Raw genomic sequence first — 21,454 nt, 5'->3', positions numbered from 1 at the left:
CTATACTAATGGGTGCTTCGATGTCCTGATGTGCGAGCATTGTTGCTTTAGCGATCAGTTCCTTAACTGTGGAGAATGCTTTTCGTGCGGTGTCGTCCAAATTGATGGATTTCGCATTTCCACGAAGTTGGTCGGTCAGGGGTTTCATAAGTAATGCGCATTTCGGTATGGAACGTCTATAGAAACTTACGAACCCCTTAAACGTGCGTAATTGCTTGATGGTGGTCGGTTCTGGGTAATCCAGAATGGCCGCCACTTTGGTTCTAAGGGGTCAGATACCTTGAGCATCGATAGTGTGTCCCAGAAAGTCTAATGAGTCGGTTCCAATTTGGCATTTCTGAACGTTTACAGTTATGCCATGTTTTTGTAATCGTTCGAAAACAAGATCCAGATGCTTGAGGTGTGTTTCTCTGTCCGGACTTGCGATTAGACAGTCGTCAACATACGCGTGTACGAAGTTGAGACCTCGAAAAACGTCGTCTATGAATCTTTGGAATGTTTGAGCAGCATTTCTTAGACCGAAAAGCATTCGCAAAAATTCATAGAGTCTGAAGGGAGTTATGACAGCTGTTTTCGGTATGTTGTCAGTAGCCATAGGGATTTGGTTATACGCTTTAACCAAGTCGATTTTCGAAAAGACAGTTGTACCTTTCAAGGTAGCTGTCAAATCGTGAATGTGAGGCAACGGGTAACGATCGGGAATGGTTTTTGCACTCAATCGCCGATAGTCACCAGTTGGACGCCAATCGTTGCTGTTCTTTTTAGGGACCATGTGCAACGGAGATGCATATGGGCTATTTGACGGTCGTATGATCCCTAAGTCTATCATGTGATCGAACTCGTTTTTCGCTAACCTTAGCTTTTCAGGAGCTAGTCGTCGTGCTTTAGAGAATACAGGTGGTCCTGTAGTCGTGATGTGATGTGTAACGTTGCTGGTTACACACGGAAATTTCGGTTGCGTTTGGTATATCCCAGAATACTTGGTTGATAGAATGAGTCAATCGTGTGCTTAACTGTGACTGGAGATGATCTGCAACCAGAAAATGAAGTTACGCAAATAGATAAATTAGTGTTTCCGTTTACTAGCCTGCGTTTGCGCGTATCGATTATTATATTATGATGTTGTAGAAGGTCTATACCAACGATTGGCATAGAAACATCTGCAACAACGAAGATCCAGTGAATTGGTTTGCGTAAACCCACGTTAAGGTAAACGTACCTTTTGCCATACGTAGCGATAGGTTTTCCGTTTGCCGCCTGTAAGTTTAAAACTGATTCGTGAAGCCGATCGTTAGAGTTCTCTGGTAGAAAGCTAACTTTTGCGCCAGTGTCGATGAGGTAGCGAACTCTCGTTGTCACATCTGTGACGTATAACAGACGGCTATGTTCGCCGGCTACGGTTGCCGTAAACGCATGCCGGCTTGGAAGTTTCGCGAGTTGTTTTTCGTGTCGCTCGGTTTTGAGTTGGGAAAATTGCAGGGTTCACTGCGACTTCTGGAAGACTTTCCATACTGGTTGCGATACCAGCACCAGTCGGGGTTATCCGTCTCTCGTGGTCTAGAGACAGATCGCTTACGGTCGTTACGAAAATTAAGATAACGCGTAAGTGTATGACATAACTCGGTTATGTCATTCTGGGTCGTTTGAGGCTTTTCTTTGGCTAAAAATCCTCGGTAGTAGAAGATTTCGTATTTTCTAAGATACGATCGGCAGATGCAGCCAGCTCGTCTGAGGCGTTGTTCTGAAACGAGACCAGAACCGCTTGCACCTGTTGGGGGAAGTTTTGACAAGAAGAGTTGTTTGAATAGACCTTCGTCGAAAGTTCTTGGGCCTATTACCTCTCTCATCCGTTGCAACATGTCCGTTGCAGAACCGTGTTGCAGGTCGATGTTATTGAAGAGTTGATCTAACCTTTGTCGATCGGTTAGGTCTCCTCGTTTAAGAATCGAACGTTTTAAGATTTCGTAAGGTTCAGAAACATCACCAGTAAACATACTAGGTGTTACGTACCTGTTGAATTCCCGCGGTAGTGCGTTGTTTACTGAGAGGAATTGTGCACGTGTGTTGTTCACGCCGTGCTCGTGGGAGTCGGCTTCTGCGTAACAGAACCAGGCTCCCATATTGTCGGGCCAGAAGGGCATGAGTTGGAACGAGGGTGGGGACATGGTCTTAATCTTAAATACCTTAGGAGTCCGTTCGGTCATAGGGGAATATTAAGTACGAGAATACGAGGGAAAAATATATAGATATCCTGAGACACGGGGAAAAATATCACGATGTATAAAAATAAAAAAAATAAGGAAATAATATATAACAATCCCAAAAAGGAACAGATTCACGGTTGCAATTAGGTGTACCAGATCACATTGGGCTCACCAATGAAGATGGAACAGGTATTCAGTGTTTGACAACGCTTTTATCAGTAACACCTTCTAATATAATTCGTACCCACCAAGAGAAATCAAAAGACAGAGTCGAGGAGATCGGAAGAGTGTATTTGGCGATTACCAATATATCGGAATTCTCTGATCTAATCTGGCTAGCGATTGTGGTAGATGTTGAGCACAGCGTTACCACACGTGATCTGGTGCGGATGCATGACCGAGCGCCTTCAGCTAGATGAGTCCACCAAAACATATGGTCAGCATCCAATGTTGAAAACTTACAGAGCTATTTATTTTGGGGATTTATTTACCGCTACACTGGTCTACCATATTCTGAACGACGAGTTTGGAACTAAGATGTTCTGTCTTTTCCACTAGTCTAGGCCTGATCACCTAGGAGGACATTCTCAAAACGTTCAAACACCGAGATTAAATCGTTCACTTCTGGAATTCTATTTTCTCTCACTGAGTAATGCATTAATGAAATTCTCTGCCACAACATGTAATGTCACCATTTTCTGTTGGCAAGTTCAAGGCGAGATTAGTTCTCTACGTTATTGCAAGGTGCAAGGGTTAACACAGTTGATTTACCTTCTCTCCAAAATACTGAAGACTGAAGGTTGTGGAGCACATAGAGCATTGAACGCAGAATGCACACATACAAGTTCGACGTTACTTACAACTTCTAACCTCGCACTATCAACTTGTTGTCCCCATTATCAGATTGTCTTAATCGCACGCTCGCGTTATTTATGATTGTTGTCAATTGATTTCCTTATCAAATGTAAGTGCATTCTCTGTACATAATGAGTCGTCAGCTCAATTTTTCCTGTTATTTTCTCGGTGAGACTATAACTTATAGACGAACCAATCATATTTAAAGTAACAGGAGTTGGATTTTGGCGCAAAACTCACTTATTCATTTAGCTAGATAGCATTTTGGCATTCTAGCTGGTGTTTATAACACTCCTCCAACACAAGAAACCTTCAGGCTAAACGTAAGCCTACACAAGGCTGAACAGTACACTTCTAGCAGGTGCACTGTCTTCGTTCTATTTTCAGAAAAGATATCATATTTGATGTTATCTATCTACGCGATGTATTGGAAGTTATATGTTTACATGGCTTACTAGACGAAATAAACGTGTTGGGTTTCTAGGGCTAAGCAACAGTGCGTTAACCTTACTCATTATTGTATATGCAGTTTTATTAGATTAAAAAAGGATCTACTACATAGAGTTCTGCTCTGCATCACTTTACAAACATGAAACATGATTGATGAAGCAAGAGGAAATGCTTGGGTCCCAAGTGCTTCGGTACATACGGTATTCTAAGGGCACTAATTGTGTATGATGAGAATGTTATATGACCAATGCTAACCACCCGACCTTACTCCGTCCACTGTGCTCAACCACTTTTTAGAGCAGTCAGGTATAGTTCCGTGTGACTCGTCAATCACTACTTGTTTATTGGAAAGAATTATGCTTTGAGTGTGGCGAAAATGAAGAACTTGTTTAATATGCAACCCGGAATTGGTGATTCGTAAACATCCAAATAGGACTTCGAAACGACACGCTCTATAAAACTGGTCAGGTATAAGTTTAGGTTAAGAATATGTCGGCCAAGTATACAGTGTCTTTCAGACCCTACATTTCAAGTGTACTTTCTGTCACTTGACACTTCGTTTTTCTCTTTCCCTTAACATTAATTTGTTTGTTGTGCGGTAGAGTAGGATAGTGATGCAAATTAACATGCTACTATAGTTAACAAGGGATTTCGAAAATATCTAATAGGCTTTAAATGATGAAGTATTTTATTTATGTGGACTGAGTTACCATGTTCATCCTAATTTTTTAAGCTCTTGTCTCAATTTTACTAATTTTTCGTGTGTTTTTGGCTCCATTTCTGTTTGTTATTTGGTTCTTTCGATTGCAATGAATTTCATTTTGTCCTACATCAGCTGTAAAGTCGCAGCTTAAATATTGCCCGGATATAGTTTTACTCATTTGTATGTTATATTACTCTCGAACGTCAATAATGCTCCTCTAGGTTTGTCAACCATCCTCTTTTGAAGGTATTTATGAGTAACAGATCAGATTCAGCCTCTTATTATCCATAATTCTTAGGCCCTTCAATGTATGTGGATGTCTAGATACATTAATGTGTACAATATGGATTCACCTAATATTTTTCTGATGGTGGAATTCGGCTGTTGCTGAAGAGCGTCGTCTGGAATTCACGGTGTCGTCGATTTTGACTGCAACTATGACCTGTCTCTGCGCTTCACTACAAATTCTCACGAATCCCTTCAGTACTTGACACTAAAAAAGTACATACCGGCCAAACACGCATACATGATTTAGGTGACTGTTCTGGTTTTGTGTTAAGGTTTTTTCATGTATAATCTCATTTGGCTAAATCCTCCATTCGCTGACCATTCAAAATTTGTGCATTGGGTACGTTTCCATTTGGTAGAGTTAGCTACCTGTGTCAGATGTTCTGAAAATGTTTGTGATTCGTACTTTGGTTCTGTATATATTGTGTCCGAACCACACTTGGTTCGATTCACGAAAACATCTCGGTTGCTTTTTTCGTTTCGTAGTTTTGGTTCAATCAGTCCGTCAGTCAGTCAGCTACAACGTAGGACTAGGCACATATATGCATCAGTTCAAGTTGCCATACCTCATTAACACAACAAGATGGACACCGGATTCATGGAAGTAGTTAATCCAATGGTGGTAATATATAAAAGAAAGATTGTATGTAAGGATATAGTACAGGAAGAAAGAATTAGTTCGTAGAAAGAAACATATAAAGCAATTCTAATCTCATAGTTTAAGGGAAGACAGAGAGTGTATACACCAACATCATTGTGATCAATTCTGAGCCATGTCACCAAGAGTCTCCAACCATTGGTTACGATAGTCACGAGGACCCCAACCAAGCAGTCTGCATCAACCAACATGGCTCAAACCAGAAGTTAGTGTCTTCAAGCACTGATGCCACGTTTTGGTTTGGCCACCCCAAACTTTCTTCCAATCATCCTCAACACTAGTTAGCATTGAGTGTCGCGGTAATTGGTGTTCAGGCATATGTACCATGTGGCCCAACCATCTTAGTCGATAAAGATTTACAACCTCATCAACTGATTCACCATCATTCCCCATTACCTTGCATCTAACCTCACCAGCGGATGCGAGCAATATTTCTAGGGCATCTCTGGTCAAATACTAGTAGCTTACGAGTGTCTTCTACTCTTAATGGCCATGATTCGCTGCCGTAAATTAAAACAGAACGGACTGCCGCGCAGTATACTCGTCCTCTTATTGATAGACGTATATCTCGCCTTCGCCATAGGTGACGTAAGTTGGCAAAAGCCAAACGAGCTTTTCGAATCCGTGCTGAAATTTTGTCAGACACCAACCCATTAGGGCTGATCAGACTTCCAAGATAAGTGAAGTTGTCAACACGGGCCAGCCCTGGAGCAAAAACTTGCACTTAGAGGGAGATAAACGCATTCCAAACATTCAGGCATTGTTGCGTAGTGCTACCAAAAGACTCTGCATTTTATCAGCGTCTTCACCAAACAGGACTATGTCATCTGCGTATTCTAAGTCGATAAGTGGACCTCCTGGAAGGAGATCAATGCCCGAAAGTTCAGTCGACGAAGACGTTATTTCTAGCAGTATGTTTATGACGAAATTGAACAAAAATGGAGAAAGTGAACAGCCTTGACGGACACAACTCGAGGTCGCAAAAGCAGATAACAGTTCGCCGTAAGCTATGACTCGACTTGTAGTGTCTGAGTAAAGAGACTTCACAAGATTTATGTACTTCTGAGGTACGCCTTTCAATGACAGACACTGCCACAGAATCTCGCGGTCTACCGAGTCAAATGCTGCTTTTAAGTCAAGAAAGACCACCATTGTCGGACGCCGATAAGTATGCCTATGTTCTAGGACCTGACGAATGGTGAATATGTGGTCGATGCAGTCACGACTAGGTCTGAAGCCAGCTTGATTCTCTCGTGTTTGCAGTTCACGAGTCTTAGTTAGGCGTCTGATAATTATTGAGGCTAGTATTTTAGATACTATATTAGTCAAACTAATCCCCCTATAGTTATCACAGGATGACTTTGACCCCTTCTTATATATTGGGACAATCAGTGATTGCGACCAGTCAGATGGGGTTACGTCCAGTTTTCAGATTTTAGCTAAAATATTAGTCAACCTAATCGCTAAAATTGTACCACCATACTTAAAGACCTCTGGACCCAATCCATCCGGACCAGCTGGTCTTCCTCGTTTCAGATTAGCTATAGCCTTTTCAACTTCAGCAAGAGTTGGGGGACCTACTTCAATGTTCCATTCACACTGTCTGGGAATGGTGGGTAGTTGTAGAGTAGCTGAAGGCCAGTTGAACTGTTCTCTGAAATGTTCCGCCCATCGTTCTAAACGTCTGGACTGGGAGCAGATGAGAGTATCATCTTTTTCCGAAATAATCTCACTTACACTTGACTTATTAATTCCAGTTTCTTTTATTAGTCTGTAAAGCTGTCTTGTGTTCTCTATAGCCGCCGCCTTTCCCATCTCTTTTGCTTTCGTTACCCACCACTGCTCACGGTCGTTCCTTAGACTTTTTCTTAACCTGGATCTGATTTGTTGTCGCTCTTCATCATGTTCAGAGCCTGATGGGATGAGTTTACGAGAATCCATCAGTGCAATAGACCTTGAGGAAATCCATTGGTTCTTTGCAACCCTGTAGTTTAAATCACTAACAGATGTCACTGCTGTTTCCACAGCTATTTGTATATCTTTCCAAGCAACATCTGGGTCAAATTCATTTTCAGAACTATCTAATTGTGACCTCAGTTGTTCCTGGAACCTACTTTTGGTTTTCTCGCTACTCAATTCAGTTCTAATGGGTCTTTTTGGTGTGGCTTTTTTGCGTCCAGTGAGGCGCAAGCAGATGCGTGCCCATATTAGGGCATGGTCGGAGTCCAAGAAGGTACTCCAGAATGAGCGACAACCTTCTACCGACCCTCTCCAACGATGACTGATGGCAATTTGGTCTATTTGAGTCCATCGTTGGTTTGGTGTAGGGGGTCGCCATGTTGGGCGATGTCTCTCCTTATGCTTAAAATTTGTGCTTGCTAAAAATAAACGATTGTCTGAGCACAGTTGCATCAGACGGTCACCATTATCTGTTCGCTGTGCCAGAATACTAAAAGGCCCACCTAAATGCCTTTCTGTTTGGTTTAAACTACCTATCTGAGCATTAAAGTCACCTGCTACGAGTACTATGTCTGAACGTTTAGCTTTCTGTAAAATTTATCTTTCACTTCATCTGAGCTGCAGTCGATGAGAGCGTAGGCAGAAACGACAAAAAGGCAACGACGTGTGTCCCTATCCTTCCGATTTCTTACGGGGCCGTTTAGCCGAACAGCACATAAACGACTGTTAACGGGGATCCACTCTAACAGTGCTTGTTCCGCCCGCATGTTTAGTGCTATGCCCACACCTGCCAGTCCACGAGAACTGGCCATCGGGTCACCAGATACACGGAGGGTGTACCTCGGTGGCTCTCCGTTTCGCTGAGGTGAGGCCAAGTGAATGACCACACTGGGATCCTGTATGCGTGTTTCAGAGACACAGCACACATCAATGGTACGAGATTCTGGGGTTCTAGCCAGGGAAGCCTGTTGACCGATTTGACATAGGGTGCATACGTTGAAGGCTCCAATGTGTAGTTTGGAGCGAGGTTTCAGTAGACCTAGGACAGTGTTTTGAGCACTAGAATCGTTGGCTGTGGTGACACTTGAGGGCGAAGCCGAAAAAGGAAGTTAAGAAGTGAAAGTCGATGTAGGAGGAATAATAGGAAGTGAAGAGGGAGGTTGATTATGAATACAATGGTTTTGAGTGCTGTTAGAGGTATGAGGGCGGTTATCGCTTCCCGGTTGCCCACACTGTGGAAGGGTTGTTCTGGAGGTACCTGAAAAGGAAATTGGACTAGAGGTGGTCTTAGTGACCTGAGAGCGTGACCGCAGTGCTTAAGGGACAACTGCTTGAGGTCGGTCACACACGACATTTTTATAGGTAGTTTTTGTGTTAGCTCCGTACTTGTTGAGACCTTACCGCCGGAGACGAATATCCGTGGGATAAGGCGAGGTGTGCATTTTAGGGTCAACCTTTTCTAACCCCACCCCTCCTTGTGGGAAGGCAGCATCGCTGTCGTGCTAGTTGTCTGAAGGAAACACCTTACTGCTGTCACACCTCTGTACAGTCAGCAGTACGACTTCGCCTTCGGACCTTGGGTTTGTTGCTCTTAGTCTTACCGCTCTTCAACCGACCTGTCTGACATAGTAGGACCTTGAAGAACGGTTGTTCCAGCCAGTATAGCTCGGTCGCTTCATCACGACAGGCAAGCCCGACCACCACGTCAAGGTAGCAACAACGGTCGGGTTTTGGTTCAATAGACTGATTCATTTTTATGTGGAGTAATTTTTCAGTGTATTTATATATGAGTGTTTTTCATTTTGTTGTTGTAATAACTACATCATTTACCTATGTTGTTTTAGATTCCAGTCATGTTCAATTGATCACTAGAACTGAATGTTAACTTCGTTTGTTGCTTTTCGAGTCATAAATGAATCAATCTCGTTCTGTTCTTAGACAGCTAAAACATTTTTCGTGTGTACGTTATCTAGCGTAAGAAATGAAATATTCGAAAGTCGGGTTTTAAATTTAGAATAGGTCTCTCTGATAATGGAAGTCTTGTCTTCTCACAGAAAAGTGTCGGTGCTGATGTTGATATGGTTAACTATAATACACCTGGAATTTATTTTGCAGCTTACAATCCAGAAGGATTTATTTTAAATACAGGTGTGAAGGTGATTGGACCATGTGCTGCTTTTCCGCGGTTCGCTCTTAGTTGGAAGGTATGTTGTTTAGTTAGCTCGGTTATAGATAATGTGAACTTTTTATTTAAGGTGAAAGATGCTTTGGATATTTCTGAGGAGTCTCTATCTTTGCTTTTCATGCTGGAGCCTCCACTTGGTATGTTGATAGTTGTGCTATGTTGCTGAATGATTAACGATTATTTCTACAGAGGTTCTTATCATTGGTAAGGGAGAAACAAAAAGTCCAGTTGACTACCAACGAATACTAAATATATGCTGGAAACATCGTCTGCCTGTGGAAGTGATGTCAACAGTTAGTGTTCATTTTTTCTACTTTTGTAGTTTATCAGTTCTTCTAATGTTCTCGAACTTCTTAAGTCTGCTTAGGTATTTTCTAAAATTATAGTCAGATAATATTGGTTCTAGCTGAATCCACCCCAGTCCTTACCGTAATGTACATGGTTATTAATAACTATATCAAGACAAAACCCTACAGCTGTTTTTGAGCCATTCAGTCAGTCATTTAGTCGCAACTTAGAACCTGGCACGTATGTACATCGGTCCGAGTTGCCATACCCTATAGAACAGAGATGAAATTGTCAGACTGAGTCCCAGAATGGAAGAGGTAGTAACAGTATGAGTGGCGATAGAAAAGATTAGGTATCGAAAATACGATTCGAGAAGAAAATAGGAATTAGTGAAATAGAAAAGAGTTACAAGAAATTCAGAAGCTCAGAACTTCAGAGAAGACGAAGAATGGACGCACATGCACCATCACAAATGATTTCGAACCATGTTAATCAGTCTTTAATCACTGTTCGCGATAATCACGCGGACACAAACCAGGTAGTCTACACCTGTTAACACGGCACAGTCCGATTGTCGCTGACTTCATGGACTGGTGCCATCATTTAGTTTACTTGCCCCTTTCGTTCTTCCAGCCTACTTTTGCACCTGGCTATCCATCGAGGTAGGAAGTGGTTGGGCATAAATAACACGTTTCATCCGCCTCAGTTGATGAAGATGGCCATTCCTAATGGCCATGTTTCGTACTCATAAAGTAAAATGGAGCGTACTTCTGGGTGTCAAACTCGTCCTCTGGCTGGGAGACGCAAGGCAATAGTGAAGCAATAGCTTTCATCGTTGCTTAAGTTGATCAGGAGACTACATTTTATCAGCGTCTTCACTAAACATGACTATATCATGTGCATATGCTAAGTTAAGAAGTGGAAGAACAAGCTCTGAAAAGTCAAATGACAAAAGCGTTATTTTTAAAAGTATATCTGTGACGAAGTTAACTGGAAATAAGAGTAGCGGACAACCCTGACTAACACCAATTGAAGTAATAAATTGTGATGGCAGTACTGTGTGATCTCTGACTCAACCAGTACTGTTTGAGTAAAGAAACTTCAAGGTAGACTTGCTTCTTTGGCAAGCCTTTAAATGGTATACATTGCCGCAGTGCCTCACAACCAACAGAGTTGAACACCGCACCAAGGTCAAGAAGTAGAACTATAGTCGGGCGTCGAAAAGTATGTGTATGTTTCTGAATCTGCCGAGGGGTGAGTATTTGGTGTATATATTCACATTCAGATCTGAAACCAACTCGGTTTTCTCGGGTTTGGTCTTTGTAGGTTTTAGTTGGGCATGAAACTATTATTGTGACTAGTATTTTAGATATGATATTAAACCGATGCTTCTGTGATTGTCACGAGAGGAATTTCACCCTTTCTGACAAACTCGGACGATCAGCGATCAAGACCAGTCAGATTAGATTTCGTTAAACTCCCGAATCCTAACTAAGACCTCAGTCAATCTAACTGCTAAAACTGAATCACCATCTTTAAAAGTCTCAGGGGTTAGTCCATCAGGCCCTACTGCTCTTTCATTTTTGATTATTTATATCATTTTCAACGTCTCTCAGAGCTGAAGGACTTAAATCACTGTGATTCAGGTTGCTTGGAGACAGTGGGTTACTGAAATGTGGCTGTTAACAAGTTGAGCTGTTGTCTAGTGTTCTGCCTATAGGTCCAATCTCCTAGATTGAGTGAATAATATGCCGGTGTTTTTCCGAGATAGCCTCACGAACCTCTGGGTTTTTAATACTCGTTTCCTTGATAACTCCGAATAGTTGTCTACTGTAACCTATCACCACTTCCTTTTCCATCTCTTCTACTTTCGCTACTGTTGTAATTTCTCTTATCACGACCCAGCTTCTCTTATTGCTTAGTATTCTTCGACACCACCTCACTCGATAAGTCCCCAAATCAGAACACTATTAAAGGGGAACGTTATTATGTTCCAAATAAAGGGGTTGAATGAAAGTAGGAATCTCCCCAAAATCTCTTCTGTAGTCGACTTTTTGACCCTCAATGCAAGTGGACCCTAACACTAGATCCAACGAATTCGCTCAAAAAGAAGGTATTAGAGAGATTATTACTTCCACTCAACCCTTTTATTTAGACCATAATAACTTTCCTCTTTAATCGTGTTCTGATGTACGTACGTACGAAGTTCTACGTTGTTACTGACTGACTGACTGATTCGGGAACTTGTTGAGTGAAGCAGTGTCAAAGAATACTAAGCAATAAGAGAAGCTGGGTTGTAGTAGGAGAGATTATAACAGTGGCAATCAGGAAAAAACGAAAACTTAACAGCTAAACACCACTATTCATGATCATGGAGTAGACTTCTTATCAATCTACGTCTCTCATGATTTTCGGAGTCATACGGGATGAGTTTCCCGATATTTATCGGTTCAGTAGATGCCACTAGAATCCACTGATTTCTATTAACATTTTGGTTTTATTTACTGGTAAATATCATGGCTGTTTTTACAGCTTTTTGGATATCATGCCAAGGTATCTCTCGGTGGACATCACTTTCATGGTTGGCTGACTTCTCTAATTGTTTCTGAAATGCATTTTTTATTTTTTCATCAAGTCGAACTGTTATGGTTTTCTTACTATGGCTTTTCTACGTGCAGTAAGATGCAGACAAATGTGTTCTCGAACTAGAGCATGATTTGAGTCTAAACGTGTGCTTCAGAATGAACCACAGTCTTTCGAGCCTCTTGAACGATGGCTGATGGTAATATAATCCTCTTGAGTAGTTCACCTGGCCTTCAGCTACTCTACAACTACCCACCATTCCCAAACACCCTGAATGGGACATTGAATTAGGTCCCCCGACCATAGCTGAAGTTTAAAAGGCTATAGCTAATCTGAAACGAGGAAGACCAGCTGGTCCGGATGGATTGGGTCCAGAGGTCTTTAAGTATGGTGGTACAATTTTAGCGATTAGGTTGACTAATATTTTAGCTAAAATCTGAAAACTGGACGTAACCCCATCTGACTGGTCGCAATCACTGATTGTCCCAATATATAAGAAGGGGTCAAAGTCATCCTGTGATAACTATAGGGGGATTAGTTTGACTAATATAGTATCTAAAATACTAGCCTCAATAATTATCAGACGCCTAACTAAGACTCGTGAACTGCAAACACGAGAGAATCAAGCTGGCTTCAGACCTAGTCGTGACTGCATCGACCACATATTCACCATTCGTCAGGTCCTAGAACATAGGCATACTTATCGGCGTCCGACAATGGTGGTCTTTCTTGACTTAAAAGCAGCATTTGACTCGGTAGACCGCGAGATTCTGTGGCAGTGTCTGTCATTGAAAGGCGTACCTCAGAAGTACATAAATCTTGTGAAGTCTCTTTACTCAGACACTACAAGTCGAGTCATAGCTTACGGCGAACTGTTATCTGCTTTTGCGACCTCGAGTTGTGTCCGTCAAGGCTGTTCACTTTCTCCATTTTTGTTCAATTTCGTCATAAACATACTGCTAGAAATAACGTCTTCGTCGACTGAACTTTCGGGCATTGATCTCCTTCCAGGAGGTCCACTTATCGACTTAGAATACGCAGATGACATAGTCCTGTTTGGTGAAGACGCTGATAAAATGCAGAGTCTTTTGGTAGCACTACGCAACAATGCCTGAATGTTTGGAATGCGTTTATCTCCCTCTAAGTGCAAGTTTTTGCTCCAGGGCTGGCCCGTGTTGACAACTTCACTTATCTTGGAAGTCTGATCAGCCCTAATGGGTTGGTGTCTGACAAAATTTCAGCACGGATTCGAAAAGCTCGTTTGGCTTTTGCCAACTTACGTCACCTATGGCGAAGGCGAGATATCCGTCTATCAATAAGAGGACGAGTATACTGCGCGGCAGTCCGTTCTGTTTTAATTTACGGCAGCGAATCATGGCCATTAAGAGTAGAAGACACTCGTAAGCTACTAGTATTTGACCAGAGATGCCCTAGAAATATTGCTCGCATCCGCTGGTGAGGTTAGATGCAAGGTAATGGGGAATGATGGTGAATCAGTTGATGAGGTTGTAAATCTTTATCGACTAAGATGGTTGGGCCACATGGTACATATGCCTGAACACCAATTACCGCGACACTCAATGCTAACTAGTGTTGAGGATGATTGGAAGAAAGTTTGGGGTGGCCAAACCAAAACGTGGCATCAGTGCTTGAAGACACTAACTTCTGGTTTGAGCCATGTTGGTTGATGCAGACTGCTTGGTTGGGGTCCTCGTGACTATCGTAACCAATGGTTGGAGACTCTTGGTGACATGGCTCAGAATTGATCACAATGATGTTGGTGTATACACTCTCTGTCTTCCCTTAAACTATGAGATTAGAATTGCTTTATATGTTTCTTTCTACGAACTAATTCTTTCTTCCTGTACTATATCCTTACATACAATCTTTCTTTTATATATTACCACCATTGGATTAACTACTTCCATGAATCCGGTGTCCATCTTGTTGTGTTAATGAGGTATGGCAACTTGAACTGATGCATATATGTGCCTAGTCCTACGTTGTAGCTGACTTACTGACTGACTGATTTCATCGTTGATTCTATCGTAGGGGTCACCATGTCAGCCGTTTTTCTTCCTTATGTTTAAATTTGGTGCTTGTGGACGGTTATTTGCGCACAGTTGCAACCGTCGGTCTCTATTATCTATTCGCTGAGCTGCGTCACCGTATGATTTATCGAAGTACTTTTCGGTTTGGTTCAGTTTACCTACATGAGTATTAAAATCACCTGTAATTATTTCTGCATCAAAGTGTTTAGCTCTTCGTTCGACGTTGGATAGCTTCCCATAAAAGTCATCTTCAGCTTCATCTGAGCTGCAGTCATTGGGAGCTTAGGTAGAGAGGACGAGGAAGCAGCGACGTGTGTCATTATCGTTCCGAGTTCTTACTGTCCTGTTTAGTCACACAAGCAACTTTTTATTGGAATGCAGTCTGGCAGACCCTATTCTACTGGTGAACTTAGTCATACACTCACAAAAGCGAGGCCACGGGCAGTAACAGTGTTGGTATCTAGATACGTAAGGAGTAAAACGTACCTGTTCTTTATATGGACAAGGTTAGATCAAATGAACGACTGTACCTGAATCCTGTATGTGCGTTTCAGAGGCGCAGCATACATCGGTGGCGCGAGATTCTAGAGTCCTAGTTAAAGAAGCATATTGTCCTATCTGACACAAAGTTCGAACATCAGAAGCTCAAACATTTAGTTTAGAGCGTGTTTCTGGAGACCAGAAATAACAGTTCATGAACTGAAATCATTAGCAGTAGTGGTGTGGTGATAAAAATATGCGAGAATTGTTAGTCATGGGGATGGAAGAATTATTGGATGATGGAGGTATTTGATCGTGAACAAGATGATCTTAAATGCTATTAGAGGTATGACGGCAGTCGTCAATTCCCTGCTCCCCACATTATGGAAGGGTATTTTTTACTGAGGGACCTGGAAACAAAACTGAATTAGTGGTGGTCTTAGGGAGCCGAGAGCGTTGCCGCAGAGCCAATAGGAAAACTTGAGGGTGGTCGCGCACGGCCATTTTATGGGAATTTTTTAGTTTGTTATCTCCACACTTCAAAATGCCCCAAATGCCGTGGTACAGCCGAGAGTGAGGAGAGTTCGCTCTCCCTCTCGAAACGCTCTCACATGGCCTCAGGTATGCAGCCACTGCCAGAAAAGTCCTACTCACTGCCTTCTTGCGGCGGGTGTGTTGCTCACTAAATTGAGGTGACAACCGAATGTCCGGCTCCCTCGTTGCGTTGGTGGATATGAAGGATCCACCTAGGGCATTTGGTGAACCCTGGTTCCAAACCAATGGTGTACATGGGCTCCAGGATCCTGAAGGAACAAATGGAGTATGAACCTGTCGTTGGTCACCGATTACCATGGGACTACGTCTCCTGACGTTGCTCCATTGCATTATGGATTAGACCTTTAGGTTAAAGGCTCCGAGTATGGCCTCCTAAAGAAACCATGTGCTCCGGTTTGAGCACCCGGTCAGTACTACAGGCCTCACACAAATCAATGATAACTACTACTCACCTCACTGTTACTGTGTGGCGCATATGTGTTTGGTGCCCCCTTGTACCAATGTTTATGTGTTCAAGTAAATAAATAATACTATTCAGAGGAAGAAAAACTGCTTCATTTCCAAAACAATTATAATTGGGGTTCGATTATATTTATTAGTATCCAGAGTGATAGTATTAGTTATAAATAAATACATCAAAATATTAAACAAAATCTAATTATCAGTAATGCTAATTGTGTGAATCTCGCAACTAATAGTTGTACTACTACCAATAATAATAATGTTGGATTTTTTTATATTTGTTGTAACGAAGGACGACTAAGTATGGCACATACTAATCAACCTAACTGGCTAGGTCTTAGGGAAACCAGATTTTTGAGTCATCCGCATTTCACCAATCCAACTAAGGTTAAAGGACAGAAAGTATGAACTATAAAATATATTATCCAGTGGTTTAAAGCAACGCTTGTATACAAAATATTATCGGTAAAATGGGTTCATGGTCTGCAATTATAGATCCATAATTATTGTCACAATAAATCAATTATGAAAGTACTGCACAACTGTTCTGGTTAAAGTAGTCAGTGTTATAATTTTATAATGTTGGATTCTAGATCAACTGAGTTATATGCGCTAACAAATTGCATCATTAATAAAGTTAAAGGAGCCATAAAGAAAAAAAGCTTATCGAAAACGGTTGTGTACTATAATACCCTTTGTCTTTTTCCTAGTTTATGAGTATTATCAAGTTGCAAAATAACTCATTAATGAAAGGGAGGTATAAATCACTGACTTGCACACTTTTAGATTATAGTTATTAAGCTTATCGCTTTGATGTACCTATAACGCTATCTACTAATTCTGTAATCCATACTGTTTTTATTAATGGCTTTAAGACCTGATCATGGTGGTCAGGCTTGCTTATCATGATGACTGAATATCTCATATTTAGTCTGTTGATTTTTAACCCGATAGTTTCAGCAAACGTTTTTCAGTTTTACCCATTCTTACAGGCTCTCCTTTGGATTTTCATTTGATGTTTGGTAGTGAACAGATTAAGTGAATTTGAGAGTGGTTAATTGATACTTAAATGATTATTGGGAAGTGAATTTCAGGTATTTTCAAAATATGTGGGTCTTCATATTTATATAGTCTTATAAATTATGTCATCAGCAGACAGTTTTTTCATATTTTATAGCGTCCGAATATTTTCATTATCAACCTCAGTATGTTAAAACTAATACCTAAAACAGAATGATACTTCAACGTTTGGTAACTAATTGTGAACGGTTTAAGTTCTAGTTTACATTTATTGGATAAAAATTTATGAGGACACAAGTCAAAATTTTATATCACACTTTCTTCCACAGTACTCACTTATATTCCTTATGTATACCATACTGGAGAAACAAGTGTTTTATTTTATCACCTAGCACTTCCTTCGGTTCCTATCATTTTACGTTTGTGAATATTTTTGTCTGACTCATAACTAACCCCTGTTGTTTTCTTCTAATCCTGACCACTATTCGGATAGCTTGTGGTTGTACAAAAACGATATGAATACAGAAGTGTGTGGTTTTCGTAGTTCCATACGGTTCCATTAGATAAAGCACATATCAGTAACATTTGTTATATTTTGCGAATAATTCTATATCAATATATTAAGTTACAAAGGACAACAGGACATTTAATGATGACTTCTTATATTTTTGAATTCTTTTTCAGCATCATGCTATAGGAACATTTAACTTTCTGAATTCAGAAAGACGATATGTAGCTGCAGCTGTCATTCCTCCTCGTCGTCTTGATGTATATGACGAAGCTGATAAAAAAGCCACGCATCTACTATTGGAAAGAGAGAGTCAACAATCAGACGAAATACCTCTACTGAGTCCAACCAGCACTAAATTGTTGAAATCCAGTGATTTTAAAGGAGATATTATTGTTTCGCGTTCACCTTTGATAAGTGGTAATACACCATCCTCCACGTCATTGCCTTCTGGAAGCGAAGAAAAAACATGAACTTAGCACTTCAATGTTTGTATATATGTGATTAGACATTAACACGTGTTTTTACCCTGTTGTCTCACTATTGTGCATAATAAACACCTAGATAGCATAACTCTGTTCTTAACGTTGTATGAGCAAATATTTATCTTTTTTGTTTCTTTACGTTAAGATAGTTTTTTTAAAATAAAAAACTCGTTTAAGGAGATACTGAGATAAATTTTTCTGGTGACTATTTCACAGTTTTAGACCCCATCAAACAAAGTTAAAAATGGATACTTCTTTTTCACTTAGATCAATAGCCTAGGGATATTAATTCCACTTATTATGTTATATGTTGAAACTTATCCCATTTACCTCGAATCAAGCACCTGGATCTATATCAGTGGTCTGTACATAATGAGTGTAAAGCAGAATCCAGGATAAAAGCCCATGGAGTTTTTCATTGTCGAGTTTTGGAGATTGTTGAATGTCATTGAAGTTGTTGAAATAACCCCTACTTCATTCACGTCACTTTTTGGGTATTGAGTAGACGTGAGTTTACCTGCAGTAGTTTTTCAGAGCAATAAAATAAATAGAAACCTTCAACTATTCAACAGTCCCCATGTAGTTAAAAAATATATAACATTCATAATAACAAGGAATATATATCATAGGTTCTGACTTAAGAAGTCATAAAAGTCAGGAATGAACGAGAATTGCAGTCACAACATGAGATAACGGTTTTAAGGTGTCATAAGTTACTTGACGTGTAGATTTATTGAGCAATGGATTTTAATCATGAATGGAAAGGAACGTGTTTACCACAAAAGCTGAATTTGATGAGTTTCATTCCAGGAGGTGTAGCTTTTAAAATGCTAAAGATTTCATGGTAAAATGAAGTAGAACTTCCATGTTTACCGTTACTCGAGTGTCTTCAGATGATTCATTGTTGGATAGCAGCCACCAAGTTGTCTTTCTAATACCACCAGTTTTGCATCAATATTTTAATATAGATAAGCTGATCATTAATTCAGTGTGTGCACCAGACTGTTTGACAGGGACAGATGACGAGCCATATATTTGACGAAAGATATCTGAATCACTAAATATAATTGTTTGGAAGACAGTGTATTTGATAACGGTTATTAAACATATTACTAGTGATAAACTCAGGTAGTTTTGTTGCTCATGTGGGTAAGTTGAATCTCCACATAAAGCAATTATTCTTTCAAGACGTTGCATAGAAAAAATTGTTCATTTTGTCAAAAATAGGCTGTAAGAGTATTTTTGTATTTTTTTCTTTGTAGTTGTTAACTAGTAATCATCACTTCGTCGTAAGTACTTTAATTGCTGTGATAGTTGAATAGTTTTAAACACATTGAACTTCTTCATCACTTTATTCCATAGGACTTTATTTTAGTCCACTTATTTTGCAAATACTATATCGCACCTTTAGTTGATTTGTCGTTGTTGGTTACTATGTATGCATGACAGACTCTTGCATAATCATAGGAACGGGGGATGTTCTTGTTGTGTACTTCGTTTTTTATTAATCTCAACATATTCATAGTTTTATATAGACTGATTGCTTAAATGACATGATTGTGTCTAGAAGAAACAGAAACTATCTTTCACTACTTTATAAACAAATAGGGGGATGGTTTTATCTACACCTTTTAACATCCACTTCTATTTCACACTGTGAAAACTTATTACTTCGCTGGTGTGTAATTTTTTTGTGCTCATTTATCAGGAAGTTTACCTTCTATTAGCTTTTAAATATCGTTCATACAGTAAATGTCTTAACCTGTATTTCTTTAACTTGGTTTGTTTATCATATTAGGGTTTCTGCGATTCACTAAATGACACATAGTGTATTGGAACACGTACTTTAAAGAGAAGTGAGCTATTGTTTGGTCGCGCAATTTCGTGGATTGGTTGAGGTTAGACATTAACACCATTGGATGCCGACTCAGTGGTAGTAGGTTAGCGTTCGCGCGCGAGACCGAAGGCCCTAGGGTCGAGTCCCACGGGCGGGATCGTGGATGCGCACTGTTGAGGAGCCCCACAATGAGATGAAACGACCGTTCACTGCTTCCAGGTTTTCAGTGGTGGTCTAACATCAATCATCGGTTCATGATCGTAATAAAAAAACTGTTTAGAAATTGTTATAGCTTACTTTTATTTTAAGTACGTGTCGGTGATGTCCAGAAGAACAATTAGAGATTCACAGCCAACCTAGCCAACTCAGACATCACAACAACTCCAACATCCTCAACATCAGCTGCAAATATTCTCCATTAATATTAAGATACTTGGTGTGTGTATGTGGATTTTATCTCGCACAGTTACTATAGTGCTTGCTCATGTTTGTGACATTTGAACGTAATTAATTTAGAATACCATTTCGTTTCAGATATATTAGTATTCCAGGAAACAAATGGTGTATGTGTCTAACTTGAAACACTTCGTAGTACTGCATGACCATTTTCTATTGCCTACGTGAGATAAATGTCCCACACCCAACATGGCTGCACTTCACTAGTTACGATTTCTCACTAGAACTCCTGCAATCGCACTTGAGAGTTAGCCACCAGTGAGCACAGTGTTGGATATCAGCCAAGTGGTCTAGAGGTTGACCGTTCGTGCTCGGGACGGAAGATCCTGGACTCGACCTCCCTCTGATGGCGTCGTGGACGTACACTGGTGAGTCCAATACTAAGAAAATGCCACCACTCAGTGCTTCCTGGTTTCCAATGATGGTCATATTAAAATCTTTTTGGACATACTGCTAATACTTTGCCAACTTCACCATTACCTTCTCGCCTTATCTGATTCCAAATTTCTATGGAAATGATGACATGATAATTGATCAGGTGTATAGTGTGATCAAACTGTAGATGTATTTTGTCTTGCGAATTGAAAGTTTTCCATAGTTTTGTTGTTAAGTTTATAATTTATAGAATTTTCTCACAAAAGATGCCTCTAATTTTGTTTTGAAATAAGGCGAAGAATCAATGAAAATGAAACAAAGTGACGGCATAACCAGTCACACGATGAAAATTATATTTGTTTTTTTATTTTGTTGAGAATAAAATTTCTTATTTGTTCATACTTTATTTAATCATCATCTAGTTATTCAACAGGATTTGCAATGTCGTTTCATTACGACGGATTGCGTTTACTGGTTGTAATTTTCCGTCAAAATCTACTGGGAAAACCCATGAATGTCTGGCATCATTTTCAACTGAAATCACCAATGAACGTAAAGAGAATGATGCCAGTTCACCATGGGAATTAGACAAACCTAAACGTATTTGGCCCAATCAATTACCCGTTCCTATCGAAGTTGTCACACCACCTTTTTCAACAACTGTAGCGGCTACTTCGAAGGCGCCACTGATAAAAGACTTTTTCAGAGGCCAAGTCAATCTGGTACTTTCGATTGGTCCATGTATTATTATTATTATTATTGTTATTATTTTTACTACTATTATTACTGACAATTGCATTGGTGATATTTTTACACCTAATAGAATTCGCATAACGTACTGTTTGAGTCATAGTCCAAAAGGTCCATTCGTTGTATCATTACTGTACGTCAAACTAATGCACTGAGTACGGAGATCATATAAACATCTTTAAACCCATTTGGACATTTCGATTCCATATTTATTACAAATGAACTCATTTCCACATGGTTGCATTATAGAATTTTCTTCGACAGTATTGGCATAATTGTATCAAAATAAACCACTTAATACT

At 40.1% G+C, this 21,454-nt stretch overlaps 1 protein-coding gene across 1 annotated transcript in view; it reads left to right on the top strand.

Moving 5' to 3' along the window:
* Window positions 1-2,961: 2,961 nt before the first annotated feature.
* The window catches only part of ACAD9 (acyl-CoA dehydrogenase), a 41,600-nt gene continuing 23,107 nt past the window's right edge, over window positions 2,962-21,454 (top strand). The window contains exons 1-7 of the mRNA XM_051214632.1: window positions 2,962-3,168; window positions 8,962-9,091; window positions 9,132-9,321; window positions 9,373-9,439; window positions 9,492-9,595; window positions 17,426-20,395; window positions 20,825-21,124. Coding sequence (XP_051067814.1) covers window positions 9,030-9,091; window positions 9,132-9,321; window positions 9,373-9,439; window positions 9,492-9,595; window positions 17,426-17,722 — 720 coding nt within the window. The 5' untranslated portion in view covers window positions 2,962-3,168; window positions 8,962-9,029 and the 3' untranslated portion in view covers window positions 17,723-20,395; window positions 20,825-21,124. The remainder of the gene's footprint in view (window positions 3,169-8,961; window positions 9,092-9,131; window positions 9,322-9,372; window positions 9,440-9,491; window positions 9,596-17,425; window positions 20,396-20,824; window positions 21,125-21,454) is intronic.

Source organism: Schistosoma haematobium, chromosome 2, assembly GCF_000699445.3.
Source record: "Schistosoma haematobium chromosome 2, whole genome shotgun sequence".
Lineage (NCBI taxonomy): Eukaryota > Metazoa > Platyhelminthes > Trematoda > Strigeidida > Schistosomatidae > Schistosoma > Schistosoma haematobium.
The sequence above is the reverse complement of the archived record's forward strand: the minus strand, read 5'-3'. Positions and strand labels throughout refer to the sequence as shown.